The sequence below is a fragment of the Balaenoptera acutorostrata genome, chromosome 8 (assembly GCF_949987535.1).
Source record: "Balaenoptera acutorostrata chromosome 8, mBalAcu1.1, whole genome shotgun sequence".
Classification (NCBI taxonomy): Eukaryota; Metazoa; Chordata; class Mammalia; order Artiodactyla; family Balaenopteridae; genus Balaenoptera; species Balaenoptera acutorostrata.
The window spans coordinates 24,176,764-24,197,360 of NC_080071.1; the positions used below are offsets into that span (position 1 = coordinate 24,176,764).

Sequence of the window (20,597 nt, forward strand, 5' to 3'; positions counted from 1 at the left end):
ATGAACAAAAAAATCTCAAAGTTAGCAGAAGGAAAGAAATCATAAAGATCAGAGCAGAAATAAATGAAAAAGAAGTGAAGGAAACAACAGCAAAGATCAATAAAACTAAAAGCTGGTTCTTTGAGAAGATAAACAAAGTTGATAAATCATTAGCTAGACTCATCAAGAAAAAAAGGGAGAAGACTCAAATCAATAGAATTAGAAATGAAAAAGGGGAAGTAACAACTGACACTGCAGAAATACAAAGGACCATGAGAGATTACTACAAGCCACTATATGGCAATAAAATGGACCACCTGGAAGAAATGGACTCATTCTTAGAAAAGCACAACTTTCCGAGACTGAACCAGGAAGAAATAGAAAATATAAACAGACCAATCACAAGCACTGAAATTGAGACTGTGATTAAAAATCTTCCAACAAACAAAAGCCCAGGACCAGATGGCTTCACAGGTGAATTCTATCAAACATTTAGAGAAGAGCTAACACCTATCCTTCTCAAACTCTTCCAAAATATAGCAGAGGGAGGAACACTCCCAAATTCATTCTATGAGGCTACCATCACCCTGATACCAAAACCAGACAAAGATGTCACAAAGAAAGAAAACTACAGGCCAATATCACTGATGAACATAGATGCAAAAATCCTCAACAAAATATTACCAAACAGAATCCAACAGCACATTAAAAGGAGCATATACCATGATCAAGTGGAGTTTACCCCAGGAATGAAAGGATTCTTCAATATATGCAAATCAATCAATGTGATAGACCATATCAACAAACTGAAGGATAAAAACCATATGATGATCTCAATAGATGCAGAAAAAGCTTTCGACAAAATTGAACACCCATTTATGATAAAAACCCTCCAGAAAGTAGGCATAGAGGGTACTTACCTCAACACAATAAAGGCCATATATGACAAACCCACAGTCAACATCGTTCCCAATGGTGAAAAACTGAAACCATTTCCTCTAAGATCAGGAACAAGACAAGGTTGTCCACTCTCACCACTATTATTCTATATAGTTTTGGAAGTTTTAGCCACAGCAATCAGAGATGAAAAAGAAATAAAAGGAATCCAAATTGGAAAAGAAGAAGTAAAGCTGTCACTGTTTGCAGATGAGATGATACTATACATAGAGTATCCTAAAGATGCTACCAGAAAACTACTAGAGCTAATCAATGAATGTGGTAAAGTAGCAGGATACAAAATTAATGCACAGAAATCTCTTGCATTCCTATACACTAATGATGAAAAATCTGAAAGAGAAATTAAGAGAACCATTTACCATTGCAACAAAAGGAATAAATACCTAGGAATAAGCCTACCTAAAGAGACAAAAGACCTGTATGCAGAAAACTATAAGACACTGATGAAAGAAATTAAAGATGGTACAAACAGATGGAGAGATATACCATGGTGTTGGATAGGATGAATCCACATTGTGAAAATGACTATTGTACCCAAAGCAATCTACAGATTCATTGCAATCCCTATCAAACTACCAATGGCATTTTTCACAGAACTAGAACAGAAAATTTCACAGTTTGTATGGAAACACAAAAGACCCCGAATATCCAAAGCAATCTGGAGAAAGAAAAACAAAGCTGGAGGAATCAGGCTCCACGACTTCTGACTATACTACAATGCTACAGTAATCAAGACAGTATGGTACTGGCACAAAAACAGAAATATAGATCAATGGAACAGGATAGAAAGCCCAGAGATAAACCCACACACATATGGTCACCTTATTTTTGATAAAGGAAGGAAGAATATACAATGGAGAAAAGACAGCCTCTTCAATAAGTGGTGCTGGGAAATCTGGACAGCTACATGTAAAAGAATGAAATCAGAACACTCCCTAACACCATACACAAAAATGAACCAAAATGGGTTAAAGTCCTAAATGTAAGGCCAGACACTATAAAACTCTGAGAGCAAAACATAGGCAGAACACTCTATGACATTAATCACAGCAGCAAGAGCCTTTTTGACCCACCTCATAGAAGAATGGAAATAAAAACAAAAATAAAGAAATGGGACCTAATGAAACTCAAAAGCTTTTGCACAGCAAAGGAAACCATAAACAAGATGAAAAGACTACCCTCCGAATGGGAGTAAATATTTGCAAACGAAGCAATGGACAAAGGATTAATCTCCAAAATTTATAAGCAGCTCATGCAGCTCTATATCAAAAGAACAAACAACCCAATCCAAAAATGGGCAGAAGACCTAAATAGACATTTCTCCAAAGATATACAGATTGCCAACAAACACATGAAAGGATGCTCAACATCACTAATCATTAGAGAAATGCAAATCAGAACTACAATGAGGTATCACCTCACACTGGTCAGAATGGCCATCATCAAAAAATGTACAAACAGTAAATGCTGGAGAGGGTGTGGAGAAAAGGGAACCCTCTTGCACTGTTGGTGGGAATGTAAATTGATATAGCCACTATGGAGAACAGTATGGAGGTTCCTTAAAAAACTAAAAATAGAACTACCATACAACCCAGCAATCTCACTACTGGGCATATACCCTGAGAAAACCATAATTCAAAAAGAGTCATGTACCACAATGTTCATTGAGCTCTATTTACAGTAGCCAGGACATGGAAGCAACCTAAGTGTCCATCAACAGATAAATGGATAAAGAAGATGTGGCACATATATACAATGGAATATTACTCAGCCATAAAAAGAAATGATATTGAGTTATTTGGAGTGAGGTGGATGGACCTAGAGTCTGTCATACAGAGTGAAGTAAGTCAGAAATAGAAAAACACATACCGTATGCTAACACATATATATGGAATCTAAAAAAAAAAACGTTCTGAAGAACCTAGGGGCAGGACAGGAATAAAGATGCAGACGTAGAGAATGGACATGGGGAGGGGGAAGGGTAAGCTGGGACGAAGTGAGAGAGTGGCATGGACTTATATATACTACCAAATGTCAAATAGATAGCTAGTGGGAAGCACAGCTGCATAGCACAGGGAGATAAGCTCGGTGCTTTGTGACCACCTAGAGATGTGGGATAAGGAGGGTGGGAGGGAGACGCAAGAGGGAGGAGATATGAGGATATATGTATATGTATAGCTGATTCACTTTGTTATAAAGCAGAAACTAACACACCATTGTAAAGAAATTATACTCCAATAAAGATGTTAAACAAAAAAAAAAGAAAAATGGGATATGAACTTAAACAAGAGATAAATCATCCTTAATGATGGTTTTATTCAGCTGCTTTTTGCAGAGTTTTAGGAGTTTTAGAGAAAATATACCACATTCTCTTCCTTATTTCTGTAGACTCACTTCTCTAATCAGTTACTAGTAAACATTTAGATTAGGATGTTTTGCCATACAGCCAAATGTTACAGGTATTTCCCAATGCCATGCTAACTTCTGAGTAGATTTAGGGAACAGATAGGAAAACAGAACAGAATTAAAGAGGATGTACTTTAGAGATTAAGATCTTCACTCTTCAAGTCAGATGATCTCAGTCTGAAGCCGACTTTCACCATCTATTGTGTGACCTAGGTAAGTTGCTTCCTTCTCCCTAAGCTTGATTCCTCTTCTATGAACTAGAGATGATAATAATAGTACCAACTCATAAGAGTGTTACGTGGATTAAAATTGATAATCTGTTAAACCACTTAGCATAGAGCCTGGCACATAGTAAATGCTCAATCAGTGTCACCTATTATTAAATCTATCATAATTCTATTTTCACGCCAATAATATACTTAAATAAATCCCAAATAATGGGAATTTATTTTAGGTTTAAGGTAGGTTCTATGTAGATTTCAAAATTATATGGCCTTTTAAACATTCAGAAATTTCTCTCTTGTGACCTAAGTCTCTTAGTGATTACTCCCGAAACTAATTATTTTGAGTATTCTCCTTAGTAAAGCTATAAGAAAACTATAGTTGTGGACTAGTAGTAATTCTCTTCTTCATCATACATCTTTCTGATGACCACAATATGGGTTTCTATTAAGTTCACTAGACATTCCTTTTAAGTAGTAAAATAATAAGTTGCAGAACTATTTGCTCATAATTTGGCCAGTACTGTATATAAAGGAAACTCAAACTACCTTTAGTTTCATAATATGATCTTGTAGTACTTATTATATTAGCATTTGCAAATGCTATTATTATATGTTGCTGTAATATTTTTCTCCAAGTAGTTTATAACCCCTTGAATACTGGTACTAGGTTTTATACTTCTGTGTCTCTAGAGCCTACCCAGCATATAATGTGCATTTATTAAGTGTGTGTGTGTGTCTGTGTGATGCTGTTAGTCTTAATTCTTATCTTCATCTACACAATGGGCCACTGTTGTTTTGTTTTCCTTCCTTAGAGCCCTTCCTTCCCCACTGCTTTTTTCTGGTGTGGTCTGCAGTCAAGGGCTACACTTCTTCCACCACAAGGCTGGGCACAGGACTCAAGTTGGCCACTCAGAGTCCACTATCTGGGGAATTGATATGGACATTGGTGGAGAGAAAGCCCTTCCCATCAGATCACCAACTGTGAGTATTATGTAAGACAGGAGAGTCTAAGGACCTTGCTTCCATCAGATGTAGCATGAAGTCAATACAGAAGAAAGCAAGGCTGAGAGAAGGAGAGAATGTCATCAGCTGTTCAATGAATGTAGCTGTGGCCCAAAGCAGACCTGCCCCTGCACTTTTCGGTTATGTGACCCTATAAGCTGACCCTCCTCCTTTCATTTTTTGCTTAAAGTGATTTCACTCAGGCTTCTATGACTTGCATTCTGTTACAGCACTGACTGATAGAGCCTTATGTGACTGGCCAATAAAGATTTGAAACCCACAATGCCGTCTTCTTAAACCTTCTGACATTCTTATGCCTATCTAGGGAGAGTGATCTAGTACAAAATTTGTAAGAGCTGAATGTGACAACAAAATGATACATTTTATCCTAAAGCTCAGCATAACATCTGAACTAGAACTAGCCTCAGAAATAATGAAATCATATGAGAGTACAAAAGTTTGGTTTAGGGGCTTCCCCGGTGGCGCAGTGGTTGAGAGTCTGCCTGCCGATGCAGGGGACACGGGTTCGAGCCCTGGTCTGGGAGGATCCCGCATGCCGCGGAGCAACTGGGCCCGTGAGCCACGATTGCTGAGCCTGCGCGTCTGGAGCCTGTGCTCCGCAACGAGAGAGGCCGTGATGGTGAGAGGCCCGCGCACCGCGATGAGGAGATGGCCCCCACTTGCCGCAGCTGGGGAAAGCCCTCGCACAGAAACGAAGACCCAACACAGCCATAAATAAATAAATAAATAAATAAAGACTTTCTCTCTATTTCAAAAAAAAAAAAAAATGTATAAAAAAAAAAAAAGTTTGGTTTACTTTTCTTTAAAAGGGGGCAGATATAGCCAAGAACTTGATCCTTTACTGAGAACTGCAATCGCATGGTGAAAGCAGATCTTTGCTCTTCACCCACACATTTCTTCCAATTCATTGTTTTCTCTCCATCACTCCACTGGAATTTGGTAGTAATTATCCAACCAAGGCCCCACTTCCCCAAAGTGGACCCTACTACACATTTGCCTGTACCAGCTGGATTGTAGTTAAGGAAAAAAAAACCCCACATCCTCTGAGAGTTATTTTCTACTTCCTTCAATGAATAGAGAAGGTCAGATGGAATATGACATAAAGAGCTGTTGCATGCAGATGTTTGGCCTCTCAGACCAGCCACTAAAAGGAATCTTTGGACCTAAAAAAACAGCAAGAATGAGAACCTTGCTTGAGGGAAGAGTTTGGAAGGCAAGCATTTGCCTTGGGAAGTTTTTACCCACAGATTTACTCTTGCTTAATTCTCTCCAGCACCTTTGGTGGTCCATTTCTGAATCTTTTAAGATTCTTAGGTGCTGTGTCTTACGTTAAGCTCTAGTAATACAAACACCTCATGCTTCATTCATCCATTGGTATTCACAGTTTCCCAAGTGTGCCCCACTCCAGATTCTAACTCACAATCTCAGAAAATTCTCAAGTTTCAAAACTCACCTAAGAGTTTATATTTCCCAATCACCACCCCAACCTCCCAATATAGGCAATGTTTCCTCTCCCAGCACTCTCTGCTCTCTGAGTTTACCTATAGTGTAATACTTCACACTGCATTACAATGCCCATGTACTGAACTTATCTGTCTCTCTCACTTCTTGAAGGCAGAGCATTTGCCTTTTAATATGAATTCCCGGAACCTAACACTGTACATACTAGCTCTCAATAAATGCTTGCTGAGTGAATAAAAAAATACACAGACACATGAATGAATGAATAGATGAATGGATAGCAACATGGTCCCTGCTCAGTAAGCTCAGTCTAGCTGGGGAGGCAAACAACTAACCGGCTAATTAATAATTAGCCAAAGTACAATAGAGATAAGATCCAAATGGTGAGAGAGCGTAACATGAGCAGAGATGAATTGTTTCTTTCATTTATGCCTTTTTTTCTTGATGTCTGCTCTATTGTTTGTGCTCAGAGGAGTGTTTAAAAATCATTATTGAATGATTGATGAACAAAACCCTGATATCTTTTGAAAAAAAGGATTACTGTACAAGTCCATCAAGGGAATAAAACATATTAGAACATTAGATAAAGAAAATACTGCTGGCTGCCTACAGCAAATATGTTGAGAATATCTTGACAAGGAGGATTTCCACGTAGTCCTAACAAAGGGTATAGTAAAGTTTCTGAGTCACTGCAAAATTATTTCTAGAGACTAGGGGGCAAGTGATACTATATGTTGTGAATACGGGGATTCCAGAGATAGCTACAATCAGGAAACTTCACAAACACTAAATGAGAAAATAGTTATAGGCTCGCTCTGCTTTCAAGTGCTTAAAAAAATTTCCAGGGGCTTCCCTGGTGGTGCAGTGGTTGAGAATCTGCCTGCCAATGCAGGGGACACGGGTTCGAGCCCTGGTCTGGGAGGATCCCACATGCCGCGGAGCAGCTAGGCCCGTGAGCCACAACTACTGAGCCTGTGCGTCTGGAGCCTGTGCTCCGCAACAAGAGAGGCCACAACAGTGAGAGGCCCGCGCACCGCGATGAAGAGTGGCCCCCACTTGCCACAACTAGAGGAAGCCCTTGCACAGAAACGAAGACACAACACAGCCATAAATTAATTAATTAATTAATTAAAAAAAAAAACAAAAAAACTCCCATGTTTCTCCCCTGGATATTGTTATAAAAAAATTAAAAAAAAAAATTTCCAGAGGCTACGTTTGCAGGAGGAATGTCTCAGTATTTGATCTCCACCTTGTTTGGTTTGACATGTTGACAACTGGAAGGTTTGCTGCTAAGAGCTAAAGGGGGCCTAAAAAGAAGATAGAGCGAGCCTACAGATCCCCTTCTTTCTAGTTTCCAGTCTCAATCTTTTTCCAGTCCCTCATCATTTCTGGCCAGAACCATAGCTACTTAAGTGTTCTGTCTCCAGAGTCTCCTTCCTCTCACTGTATCTTTTACATTGTTAAAAAAAGTGATCCTTGGGCTTCCCTGGTGGCGCAGTGGTTGGGAGTCTGCCTGCCAATGCAGGGGACGCAGGTTCGAGCCCTGGTCTGAGAGGATCCCGCATGCTGCGGAGCGGCTGGGCCCGTGAGCCACAACTACTGAGCCTGCGCGTCTGGAGCCTGTGCTCCGCAACAGGAGAGGCCGCGATAGTGAGAGGCCCGCGCGCCGCGATGGGGAGTGGCCCCCGCTCGCCGCAACTAGAGAAAGCCCTCGCACAGAAACGAAGACCCAACGCAGCCAAAAATAAATAAATAAATAAATAATTAAAAAAAAAAAAAGCTTTAAAAAAAAAAAAGTCGTCCTTTATAAAACAAGATTCAGTTCTAATCTTCCAGCACCTTCAAAAGGCTTTTTGCCTGCTCCCCCAACTGGGGTAGTTCGGAGACTGTGGGGAGGGGTGCTCCATGATGATTTGGGCGAAGTATAAGAAACTGTAGGAAAACTATGGGGCTTTGTTGTGTGCCTCAGTGTGCCTCAGTGGTAAGTAATAGTTTTAAACATTTTTTAAAATGTTAAAACAAGTATTGTAATGTTATGGAGCTAAATATGAAAGTCAGAGGGATTTTAAAGAGAAAGCATGAGACCTTAAAAGAATGCTCACCTTTTGATGGCAGCTGTTGCATTTTACTCAAACCCCCAAGGCACTTGAGGAGAAAGATATTGAAGAACCATCTAGAGGGGAAAGTTCCCGCAACTCCCCAATCTGTAACAAGCCCCTGCCCAGCCTAGCAACTCCCTGGCTCAAGAACCTACTTGTTGTGAGAAGGCACTTGGACTTTTGTGCCTCTACAACTTTGTTCTTGCTGTTTTCTCTGCCTGGGATTCTCACCCCTTCCCTTGTCTGCTTGGTCAACTTCTCTTGCCGTCCTTCTTTCAGTAAACGTTTCATGAACTCTACTCTGCCAGGTGTTTTACTAGGTCATGGCAGGGTGTGGATAAAAGGATCCTGCAGCAATAGTGAGGAGGGTCAGGGGAAGTCATACAAGAACATTAATAAACAGAATAATGGTTGATGTTGCTTGCCATGTACATAGCACCTTGATGAACACTTCCCACACATCATTCTATTTAATTCTTATATCAACACTGAGAAATAAGTCTTGTCATCACTAAAACTTGCCTCAATGTCACAATAAATGACTTAGCCAGAATTAAAGCACAAGTGCATGCGACTCTGAGTTATGCTTTTAATCATCACTCACTACCCAGTTTGATAAATAACCTTCTGGATCCGTCTTAAATGTCCCATCTCATCTGTTTTTCTTCTCTGAAAATTCCTCCCTTAAAGTATAATTACTTTCCCTCGACCTGTGTTCCTGTATTCTTTAACACCATGATTTCATTAGGGCTATTTGTATAAATGTTTCCTCTCACCAGGCTCAGAAAGTCCCAGTACAGGTGCCACCTCTAATCCACGTGTACATTCATCTCCTCCTGGCACAGTGGACCTGCTGAATGTGGCAGGATAAGGTAGGCCCTGTAGTGAACCAAGCTCATGAAAACTCTGCAAAGATCAAACTTGGCTGCCCACAGGCCTTAGGTATGTTTGGTTCGGCCTATAAAAGCATTTTGAATTAGTTTGCCAACTTTTAGAAGTAAAGAGTTTATCTTAAATTCTGGATTTCTAGATTCTTTTTAAAATTGGAAGACTTGAAAACATTGGTCAAGCATTCTTGCATGACCACAGTTAGCTGGAGCTGAGGGGCAGCTAGCTGCTCAGGAGGGACTCTGGGCTCTGTAAGTCTCTGTAGCCCCTACCATGCCTGCTGTGCTACCATGACTACTTTACTCACTTACGCTACTGGCAGGACCCTGACCCTAATATCTGCAACCAGTCTACTGTGCAATTTCTAAAATCTCTTACTTTCTATATATCCATATGATGATTATGGTCTACAAATAATATAATTTTTGAGTTAATTGCAAGTAAAATTCAAAGCTATCAAAACGGTGTCAGTACAACACAAATAACAGTAGACTATTCATTTACCACTGTTAGGCCCAGTTTACTAAGTATAAGTTAAGAAAAACAAAATGCCAAGGGTAGAAAGCCTCATTACTACATAAATATCAAAATATATATTTGAGTATGGCAGGTATAATCTCTCATCTCAAATAAATAGAGACTACTCAGGTTTATTTACAACTGACTCATGGTCTTTACATAGCTGTTTTAGCTCCCATTTAAGACATTATTTACAAACTGCTATAGTGTTGTTTGTAGTGTTTACAATTACAAAAAACTTTATTAATGTAAAATCTTAAATGCTTGGGATAGAGATTGGGGTCAAGTTTATCTTTATATTGTGACTGTTTATAAAAAGATTTGCTAAGCAAATATACTAGGTTAAATTGTTTGTAAAGAACAAAAACTGTTTACTTGGCACAAATTTTAGACTCATGAATTCCCAACGATGTAAGTGCATTGTAAGCAAAAGCTGGGTACTGCTTAGGTTGGTATTTTGATATAATAAATGGAAATCATTTTTCTCTATTCTTTAAAACAGGACTCTTGCTAGACAGTACCTTTTTACCCTAGTTCAACTTGCAATATTTTTTTAAAAAAACAACAAAATATCATTCCTGTGAAATGCATTGTTTCACTATGACTTTTCATCAACTCAGACAGTTCTTTTCCCCAGTTCCGCTGACTTATACCTGACTCTACTTAGTAGTGTAAGTGCAAAAAGAGGGCCACAGTTAAGAGTAAATCCCAATTAGTTGCCTAAACCTTCCATAGACACATCCATTATATTAAAAAAAAACATGCTTTAATAATGCAAGAGTTGGCAGCAAAACAATAAATGCCCAAACATGATGAATAGCTGGTTAACCACTTCTGCAACAAAAGGAACAAGAAAACCAAGCCAGCCCATTTTTGCTTAGTCTTGTAATAGATAAAATCATAGTCTGTAGTTTTATTTATCTATTACGTTAGAGGGTCACCCGACATCTGAGATAAATTGGAGTGCAAATAAATGGCTTACCTCTCTTAATAGTCATTCATAGGAAAAGGAATGAGTTTTATGGTGCAGAAAATAACTTTAAAAACAGTTAAAATTGATAGTAAAATCGTGTCCTACCTGGGTAACTTTCTCTGTCACATTGTGTGTTCGATCTTTAACTTTGGGTGCAATAATGGTTTTATCTGAAGAAGGAGGGGATGTATTCTTTTTTTCAGTTTTGACATCTGAAAAATTCAGAGTGAGCTGTGGAATCTTGTTAATGGTGCTGTATTTGTTGAGGTTTGAATCCGACGTGGATCCCAGGAGGCTTGACTTGATATGATTAAAAGGCCCTAAAAAATTGGAAAGTATTTGTAAAAGCAATATCAGGAAAAATTAAGAAAGAGATGGTCTTGAATGACCTGTTAGTAATCCATGACCATTGTGACCCTGATTCAGATGTGACTAAATGCAGCTGCCTGATACCTGTTCACCGTCTGCCACGTGGAGCGGCATGTGAGTATCCAAGGATAAGATGGTGCCCTAGGTGTGCACCCAGAGGGCAGATGACAGCTTTAGCTGTTAACTGGCTTCTTTAATTAAAGGCGGGCATAAAAGAACGAACTCTACTCCCTATTATTGGCTAAATTCTACTTTCAAAGTTTCTCAAGAATTTCTTTTTTTATAATTTAAGAATTATTCAAGGAAGGACTTTTATAATTTAGGAATTATTCAAGGAAGGTTACAATCATGTTGGCCATGAAACTTCTGAATAGCTGTCTAGCCTGCTCCAATTCGTATTACTCCCTTCTCTATGCCGTAACAAGTGACAAGCCAGTTGCGTTCTTCATATGCTTCTATTACCTGTATGAGATGCTTCCCAGAGATTCTAAAAGAGTTAAGTCCAGACAGGAATTTCAGGTAACACTGAGAAGGACAAATGTCATTTGTGTGTATGGGTGTGTGTATGTGTGTATGTGTGTGTTATGTGGACTGTATTGAAAAATTTGGCTCCTATGTGGGATTTTTAAATCTTTCCCTTCTTTTCTTTTTTTCCCTTTTATTTAGATTTAAGGCTGACCACTTTTTGAGGGAAAAAAAAAACATAGCAGAAGAATGCTTTGGCAAACATAACTTAAAATTGAAGTGACCGTAGTTGGGTAAATAAGACTTGTCTGGGGTTGGTAGCACCTGGTTACATCTTTTTTTTTTTTTTTTTTTTTTTAACCATGCTATACATTAGATACCCAGATCTTATTCCTGGAAATTTGGACTCTTTGACCAACGCTAGTCACTTCTCACATTCTTTTCTTATGAAGACAATCTGGCACTGTGCCAAGACCCTGGGCCCCTTAGTTGCGGTTAAGTACACTGACCAGCTACATCTTCTTTTGAGATGAACCTATTGTCTGTTGCTTATAGAGAGTCAAGAAATGCTCCAAAGAGTTTCTTATACAATTGGTAATATTACTTATACCATTATGTAGCTCTTAAAAATTAGCATGAGGAAGACTTTTATACAAATCCTGAGCCCACGAGTGCTATACAGCCATTAACTTTCTGCCTGGAGAGTGCTTGAAACATGCAAACTGCATGAATGAACTTGCTAGTCAGCACATTTTGCCTTATGCTATTTTTATCCCCTGTTCAGAATGAAACTAACACATTTTGGAGATCAAAATGTGCTTTATGCACCAAGTGAGGTATAAACCCTTGAAAATTAAATTTATAGATTGTGTATCTTGGACCACAACTGTCAATCAACTCAGATCAAATATAATCCAAGAAAAAAAAAATACCCATCATTTAGTTCATATTCACCCTGGAGGAAAATCATACTATATTCGTTTATAAAAGTTTATACTGATATTTGGTTATTATAAAATATTGAAATGATTTTAAGAGATTTTTTATCTATGTAGGAAACCCTGTGTTCCTTGAGGTGCATTTCTGTTCATTCTCGGAGTTTTATCTATGATGACGGCCAAGTCTATCCATGTAAAAAATGTCACTAAGTTCTCTGAGCATTTATTTCCCAGTATGTTCTCGTTTGAATATAGATTCTCACTCTCTTTTCTATTTATATGACAAGAAGAGAAATAAGAGCCCAAAGCTACCAAATTAATCTAGCTTTCAGATGGGTCTATGAGAAACCCCATTCTTTGTAAAACTCTCCTATACACATCACTAATTTACTTTTGTAACATATCCTAGATAGTGTTTCCTTTCTTGTATCAGTCTATGGCTACATTCCCAGCCTATATCTTAATATTTAAATTTGTGAAATATTCTAGGACTTCAGATTTCTTGGATATTGTCTTTTTCCCAACTCTAATGTCATATTTTCTCTGCTTAGGTGACTTTACTCACACAGGGATATTTACATGAGACTATATAACACCGAGCTCAGGTATATAGTTAAATCGTATTTCAAACCCTTAAGCACACTTTTCAATCCTCTTTCTCTATTATCCTTCTATATATTGGACTTTTGTAGCAGATGGCCTACAGAGTTGTTAAAAAATTGGGTAAAAATATGGATTATCTGTGATGTTAACACAGAAAGGCAGTGTTATATGTACTTTGCTTGTCCTTGTGACCACTTCAAATAAACTCCACTGAATTGGCTGCACTGATAAGCAAGTAATCTCAACTGTAACAGTACCTCACCCTAGAGGCATCTGTGGGGGAATTTTTGTTTGTTACAGTGATGGGAGGTGTCTATTCTCTCACCATGAAAAATTGACCCGGATGTCCCAACGGGCATTCATGTAGGTGAAAAGCCTATTTATAATGATCTGAGTCTTGAACTTGTTTCACATATTTTAATATACACTGAAACTTTCAGAGCCACAGCTGCCATATAGAATAAAGATTTTTACTTTTTTTTGTTCATAACTTTACCAAAAGTTGTTCACCATTTTGGAAAACCAGATCACTTGGAGCTACACTACTTGTGTTATTTGAGTTGCCAATACAAAATTTCGGACTTCAGGTTACAGTCTGTGTTTGTAGCTGTCACATGCAAACATGTAAATGAAGATATCTGAGTCTTTTTAAAACAATGTTGGAACCAAATATTATTAAATTTGCAGACAATTATAGGAATCACACCTAAAATCAGTAATAAAATTTCTGCTAAAATATTTTATATTATTGATCTCCTATATATGTAAAATGATGTATGATACAACAAAAAAAAGCCTATATTAGTGTTTAGGTAAAAAATAAACACCTGGAATGATTTAAGAACTCCCTATAGATCTGCCACAATGTCTCCATAATGTCTTTTTTATTGAAGTATAGTCAGTTTACAATATTAGATTAGTTTCAGGTATGCAACATAGTGATGCAATATTTTTATAAATTATACTCCACACTACAAAATAATGGCTCTATTTCCCTTTGCTGTACAATATATCCTTGTTGCTTATTTATTTTATAGAGTAGTTTGTATCGCTTAATCCCATACCCCTATCGTGCCCCTTCCCCCTTTCTTTCTGCCCACTGGTAACCACTAGTTTTTTCTTTATGTCTGTGTTCTCCATAATGTCTTGATTGCCATTTCTTCTTCTAATCCATCTTCTAGTTCCCATTGCTTACGAAGGCATATGGTCTGCAAGGTCTTTTTTAAGTATTGGAGGATAAACATACATCCTGATGTTTAGTGGGATTTCTTTCTCCTGTGCAATGCATTACTATTGCATTGCATGTTATCCCATAGGGAATCATTTTGACATTACACTTAAAACCAAGGGCCAGTTCATTTTTGAGGATATCACACTGTCTCACTTTCTCCCCAGTTGATTTTGGTTTTATTCATAATTTAATTTTGATTATTTACTATTTTAAAAATTTATATATAAATAAGTCCAATCTGTCATTATTTATTCCAATAGTGGTTTTTACTTTGTTATCCCTCAGTACTCCTGCTCTATCATTTTAGCCAGTACTTATATGGACTGTTTTATCATGTCTTTAATGTTCTTAAAACCAAATTTTTTTCTTATTTCTGATTATCACATTATGCCTTGTAGTTATATTTGAACATTAACATATTGAGAGAAATATTTTATTATAAACTGCTTTCCTTTTAACTCCTCCTTTAAATTAAAGTTAAGGAATAATGTTGATCTTTTAGAAATAGGTTAAATCATCTCTGAACGTCATTTCAGGATAGTAAAACGAGTATAACAAAAAGTTGAAATGAGGGGACATTAGTCTGATAGGGCTGAGAAACCACTGGCCAATACACACCACACTAAGATTTGGCCTCAGAATATTACTTTATTGCAATCTGTGTTTTAGCTTCTCTTACTTACTAGTGGAAAACCTTTCTAAACTGTTACTCTATTCTGGTTTTTTTTTAATGTTAAATCTAGACATTTAAAGAATTCAGCAGAACTTAAAATACTGCTCAAAATAATTCATGCATGCTTAGATAAGGCATTCAAAATCTATTTCATCTTGTATAATAAAAATCATTATGCTATTTTCCACTGATTTTGAAGCAGATGTTTACATGCAGGGGTCTGTTAGTGTCTGCAAGATAATCAGTGTCAGCTTAGGTTTCTCTGAAATCTGTCTAAATTCTAATGAAAATAATTTCCTACACTTTAATTAAGAAAGGTATTAGTAATATCCTCATTTTACCAGTTGTAAGCCCAAGGAGACACAATAGGAGGCCAAAATGGAATAAGAATCAAGGACCAGAAATTAGAATGCAGGGTTTCCTACCTCCTAGGTCTATATTCAGAAAGGCCTTGGTTGAGGACTTAAAGGTGAAAGGCAGCCTCCCTGAGTGTGATCATAAACAGATGGCATTTAAAATTCTAATGAAAGAAAGGAGGATAACCTGAAAAACAAAGTAAATGAATTTAAAGAAAATAAATGGGCAGAAATAAAGGGAAATAGTAGATTCAACAGAAAGAATGTAAAGCTCAAAAGTATTTAGGAGGACTTGATATTCTTCAGAGAAACATTTGCAGAATGGATGACCAGATTAAATTTTCTAATATACTAGTAGGAGATGGAAAACAGGTGACCAAGAAGACTAAACCAACAGCTGGGTAAAGCTCTAATATATTACAAGTGTCTGAGTAAATATAAAATAAGCCAGGTTCTAGCTACAAAGAAATATACTGCATTTAAAGATCAAGTTAGAGGCTAAAGCAACATCTAGGAAGAATTTTAGATTAAAGGTATTTAAAATTTTTATAAGGTTATTTCAATTTATCATGAGTTACAAGATGCTAAAGGAGAATATATTCTCCTTAAATTTCCAGCTATATGCTGGAAATAGAGCTAAGGACATCTGATAAATTTAAAAAAATAATAATGCCATTAAAAAAAAAAAAAAGATTATTGCTCTTGAGAGCCAAATGGGACAGGAGGGAAAGAAACCAAAAAGATTAAGGTTGTTTTCAAATCATCAGGTCTTTATACAATATTTCTTACAGCATGAGTTTATTTGGCTAAAGTTTAATAAAACCTAAATTGCTGAAGTGGCTTAACATTAAAGAAAATGCAAATGCAGTGTTCATTAATTGGATTTTATAAAAGATCACTGTCAATAAGCATAAGGTAACCAGTTTAACATTAAAAAATATATAAGAATTAGTCACCAAATTATTTGTAATCAATATCCATATTGTTTGTTTCAGTGCATAACATATACTTTATAGAAGAAAACTGTCACGATTGAAAATCAATTTGCAAATTCTTATAAGATCACAAATACTTGATATGGCCAATGCAGCATATGAGATACAAGTTGTATCAGATCTGTTGATTTCCTTTGTGTGTCTGATAGGTTTTGTGGCTAGAGAGGAGGTGAAAGCTATAACAAATCTTGAGGGTAGTTTTGTTTCTGACTCATATGCCAGATTCATAGACAAGTTGGAAACTGAACATATCATTGTCAGTGGGATACAGAGTTACTTGGGATAATGAAGAGGTGGATGCAATAGAAGGGTAAAATTATTTTAACGACTTACTTACTAAAAAGGGTAAGTGGGGTTAATTTCTATGGTGACTTGGAAGGCAGAATAAACAGAAAAATCACTAGGATTAAGTTTGCCTCCCACATGTTAGAGAAATTGTTTAAAAAACGATGCACACACTCACACACACATATAAATAGCATATGCAATTTATTTGAATTAACTTTTTCACTCTTTGATAATGGGTTACAATTTTGGATCTCTGAAGTCTTATTTTAAAGAGTCAGAGTACTAAGGGAACTATTAAAGGAAAACAAAATTGATCTTAAGAAAGGAGGTAAAATGGAAATTATTCCATTTTAGCAGAAGAGCTTGAGTACCAATTTGCTGTTTTTATACTGTGATGTTACATCAAGAATAGAAGTAACCGGCTAGTATCTGTCCACTCAGGATAGATGAAGGGGAAAAAAATTACATTTCAGCAAGAAGGATTTGAGTTAGCTCTTTGTATAATAGGCAGTAAAATAGATTTTCCAAGAAAGTTAAAGAATGGGATCCTCTAGAGATAAAGATGCTTCTACCACCTGTGCAAGAGATTTAGCCAATACTCTTGCCTGAGGGGAATAAACTACGGTAGATGATCTTGAAGACCTTCCAAGCGCATTTCTAAATCATTTATTTTATTTTGTTAAAGAAATTGTTTTTGGTTGAGTTAGATATTGAAAAAACTGTAATTATGCATTTGCATACAAAGGGGTAGAAATTTGTTTTTTATTTTTAAAAATTTTTATTTAAATGTGGTTTAGTAACAAGGTCACAAAAATTTAAAAAGCACACTAATGCATTGTTCTATATCTAATCAGCATATTAATTGCTCTGTGAAAATCTCAAAGAGCCAGACACTTAAATATTTTTTAAATAGTTTTCAAAATCAGAGCGTGAACACATAATAAGGACATTGGAGGGCGCATTTACATTAAATTTTTATTAAATTGCACATGTTTTATCTAATTTAGGAGTTTAACTTTATAAATATTAATATGTGAAAACTTTCTACAATGGGTTAGAATTTCCTAATCCCAAATTCTGACTTTTATGATTCATTTTTATTCAAGGACTATTGCTATTAAAAAATGGAGGATCATGCCCATCGACAGACGAATGGATAGAGAAGATGTAGTATATATGTACAATGGAATATATTACTCAGCCATAAAAAGGAACAAAATTGGGTCATTTGTAGAGACGTGGATGGACCTAGAGACTGTCAAACAGAGTGAAGTAAGTCAGAAAGAGGAAAACAAGTATCGTATATTAACGCATATATGTGGAATCTAGAAAAATGGTACAGATGAACTGTTTTGCAAGGCAGAAATAGAGACACAGATGTAGAGAACAAACGTATGGACACCAAGGGGGGAAAGTGGCGGGGGGTGGGTGGTGGTGGTGGGATGAGTTGGGAGATTGGGATTGACATATATACACTAATATGTATAAAACAGATAACTAATAAGAACCTGCTGTATAAAAATAAATAAATAAAATTCAAAAATGAAAAAGAAATAAATGGAGGATTGAGGAAAAAAGGGTTGGAGTTTAAATGGATTAGTTTATAAGAAAAAAATAAAATTAATGTAGTTTGAATGACAACTATGTGAACTACTAGTTTGGAAGATTAGCAAGCTCAATTTTCTATTTATTGAGAAAAATTAGATTTATTTCTCACTGCATTTAAAGATCACTGGAAAATTCATGTCTAATAATTTATTGCTAATTGTTAAATGCTAAAGCCAGTCATATTTCACACAGACCAGTTGTCAAGAGCTGTCTGTATTCTGTTTCTTGAGGTTATGTTCTGAATTATATCAATTCAAATCACTACCCACAGCTGACACTAATTTGCTCCCTTTTAGAAATATAAGTGGACAGGCCAAGGATAGAATAATCATGTATACGAAATTCCATGCTGCAATTGGAGGTCCCCTGCATAGACCCTTTTTGAAGTGCTTACAAAATAAAGTTAGGATGCGGAGAAGCTGCCACGATTTCTCTTATTTTCAAATTACCCTGCGCTGCTGACCAGAAAAGATCTTTAGCTTCTAGTACTCTTAATTCATAATCATCACCAGCTCTGAGTTAGTTAGGGAAGCACTTGAGAAATCACTATACAAAACTTCACAGTGATCGGAGTAGCAGTGACATACGGAAGAGGCCAAAATAGTGAATTCTAAGTAATGATGGTTACTGGTGGAGACGTGTCCATGCAACACACATGCACAAATGAGTCATTGTCATTGTATGCACACCGACAGCAGCATGCATAGCCTATGTTAAAGGACTAAGCTCCAAAAGTTTTCAACTGGATGAGAATAATATGATTGTTATATTTTGTGATTATTTGCATCTACTATAATAGAGTAGAAAAACTGAAGTGAATTTCCAATTTTTAGTCAAATCCAGATTTATCCAGAGGTATTGCCCAGTTAAACATTACCCTACAGTAGCTGTAGGTCATGCTAGTGATTTCAGACTTATATAGGACACAATTAAAATGATTGAAATGTAATATAGAAAAATAGAAAATGACTCTCATGCATATACAGTTTACTACTACAGTAAGCTTAAAACCATACCCCCTGCCATCCAGGAACGTGAAACTAGTTTTAAGGAAACAAAAGAGGAACAAGTGAAGTGACGCTGTCATGTAGCACTTTGCTTATTTTTTATTTATTCTTGTACTCAAAAAGGCTTTTTTCTTTTTGGCTGAAATAGGCTTATGTGCCTCTTTTATACCGGAATATATTTAGCTTAATATTTGCTTCTTTCCAAATTATTCAAATATTTAGGAAGTCTTCATTGTCAACCTAGGCTTATACTTCTTGCAGGAAAAAGGAGTTCATAGTCATTTTGGTGGCACAGCTGAGAAAGTAACAATGTCTCCAGCAAAATCAAGCCATGATGTCTCCACCAGGCACCTGGGCTCACTAAGGGCAGCATGATGTTGCATTGAACAGGGCATACAGCAGGCAAGTTAACATGCCGAGTAAAGGGGCAATCTAAGCAACAGATGATGAAGTTTGAGTTCATACATTACCTTTAACATTGCGACCATTGTCTGTTTTGAGCACGTAAGGAAAAAAAGAGAGAAATACAAAAAGAAGACTAAAATTATGTTATATGCACTGAATAACCTCTGTAACAACAATCAGAGAAAACAGGATGTAATGATTGAAAATTTATCTTTGAAATTAACATTTTGTACTATTCAACCAAGTAAGATGCATATGCTAAAAATATCTGCCATCATAAGCATCTGTGTTCAAATATGTGAAACGTTTATCTCACTTAATTTAAATGGATTCCAAGATCCAGATTTTATAATTATGACTGTTTGGAGAAAGCCATACCCACATGCCTGCAATTGTGACAAAAACTTTCAAACTTGTCAGAAGTCAATTTTAGTGTTACTTCAGCCATCACTTACAAAGAAAAACTACACAGCATTTTGCATGTTAAGTAACGTTTTTCATATTTAACCTAGTATGTTAATAGAAAAATGCTTCTAAGACAATGGTTTACTTTAATAAACCAACTTGCATTATAAATCACAATTTTATGAACCATTCTTCCCACAAGTGTTCTTCAATGTACATTTTGAAAATACCAAATAGTACTCAAAGAGCCATTCTTAGGCAAAAATAATTATAAGAAACCAGTGAAAGATTTGACTATTTAAAGGTAATGTGAGCTTTAAAAATGTATGTTGTCCACAATGCACTCAGTGTAATACCTAGAAAATTTAGGATATTTGTTTATATTATAATCGGTTTGTTGTCAAATCTCAGAATGGAGTGTTTTCAGATTTATTTTGAGATTAGCATTCTGACTCTTTGTTGCATATATGCTACTAACAAAATATTCATTACTAGTTTTGAAACAAACAAGCTTAATGTAAATGAAGTCATGTTAAAATCATTCAAATATATCCAAAATTTGAAAAATCTGGTCCACATTTGTTGACATTTATGCTAATGCTGTTCATATTTAAAATCTTGGGATATATAATAATTGTTTCAAATCTTACAATTGAAGCAATTTCAATAATGCAGTATATTGAACTGCTAGCATAGACACTACCTCACATAGAGATGCACACAAA

General features: G+C 36.3%; 1 protein-coding gene across 1 annotated transcript in view; it reads right to left on the reverse strand.

Annotated features, from left to right (window-relative positions):
• KCNH7 (potassium voltage-gated channel subfamily H member 7) overlaps positions 1–20,597 on the reverse strand; it is a 447,227-nt gene that overhangs the window by 105,244 nt on the left and 321,386 nt on the right. Inside the window, exons 5-6 of the mRNA XM_057551433.1 lie at positions 19,533–19,553; positions 10,635–10,849 (exon numbers count right to left, since the gene is read on the reverse strand). Coding sequence (XP_057407416.1) covers positions 10,635–10,849; positions 19,533–19,553 — 236 coding nt within the window. The remainder of the gene's footprint in view (positions 1–10,634; positions 10,850–19,532; positions 19,554–20,597) is intronic.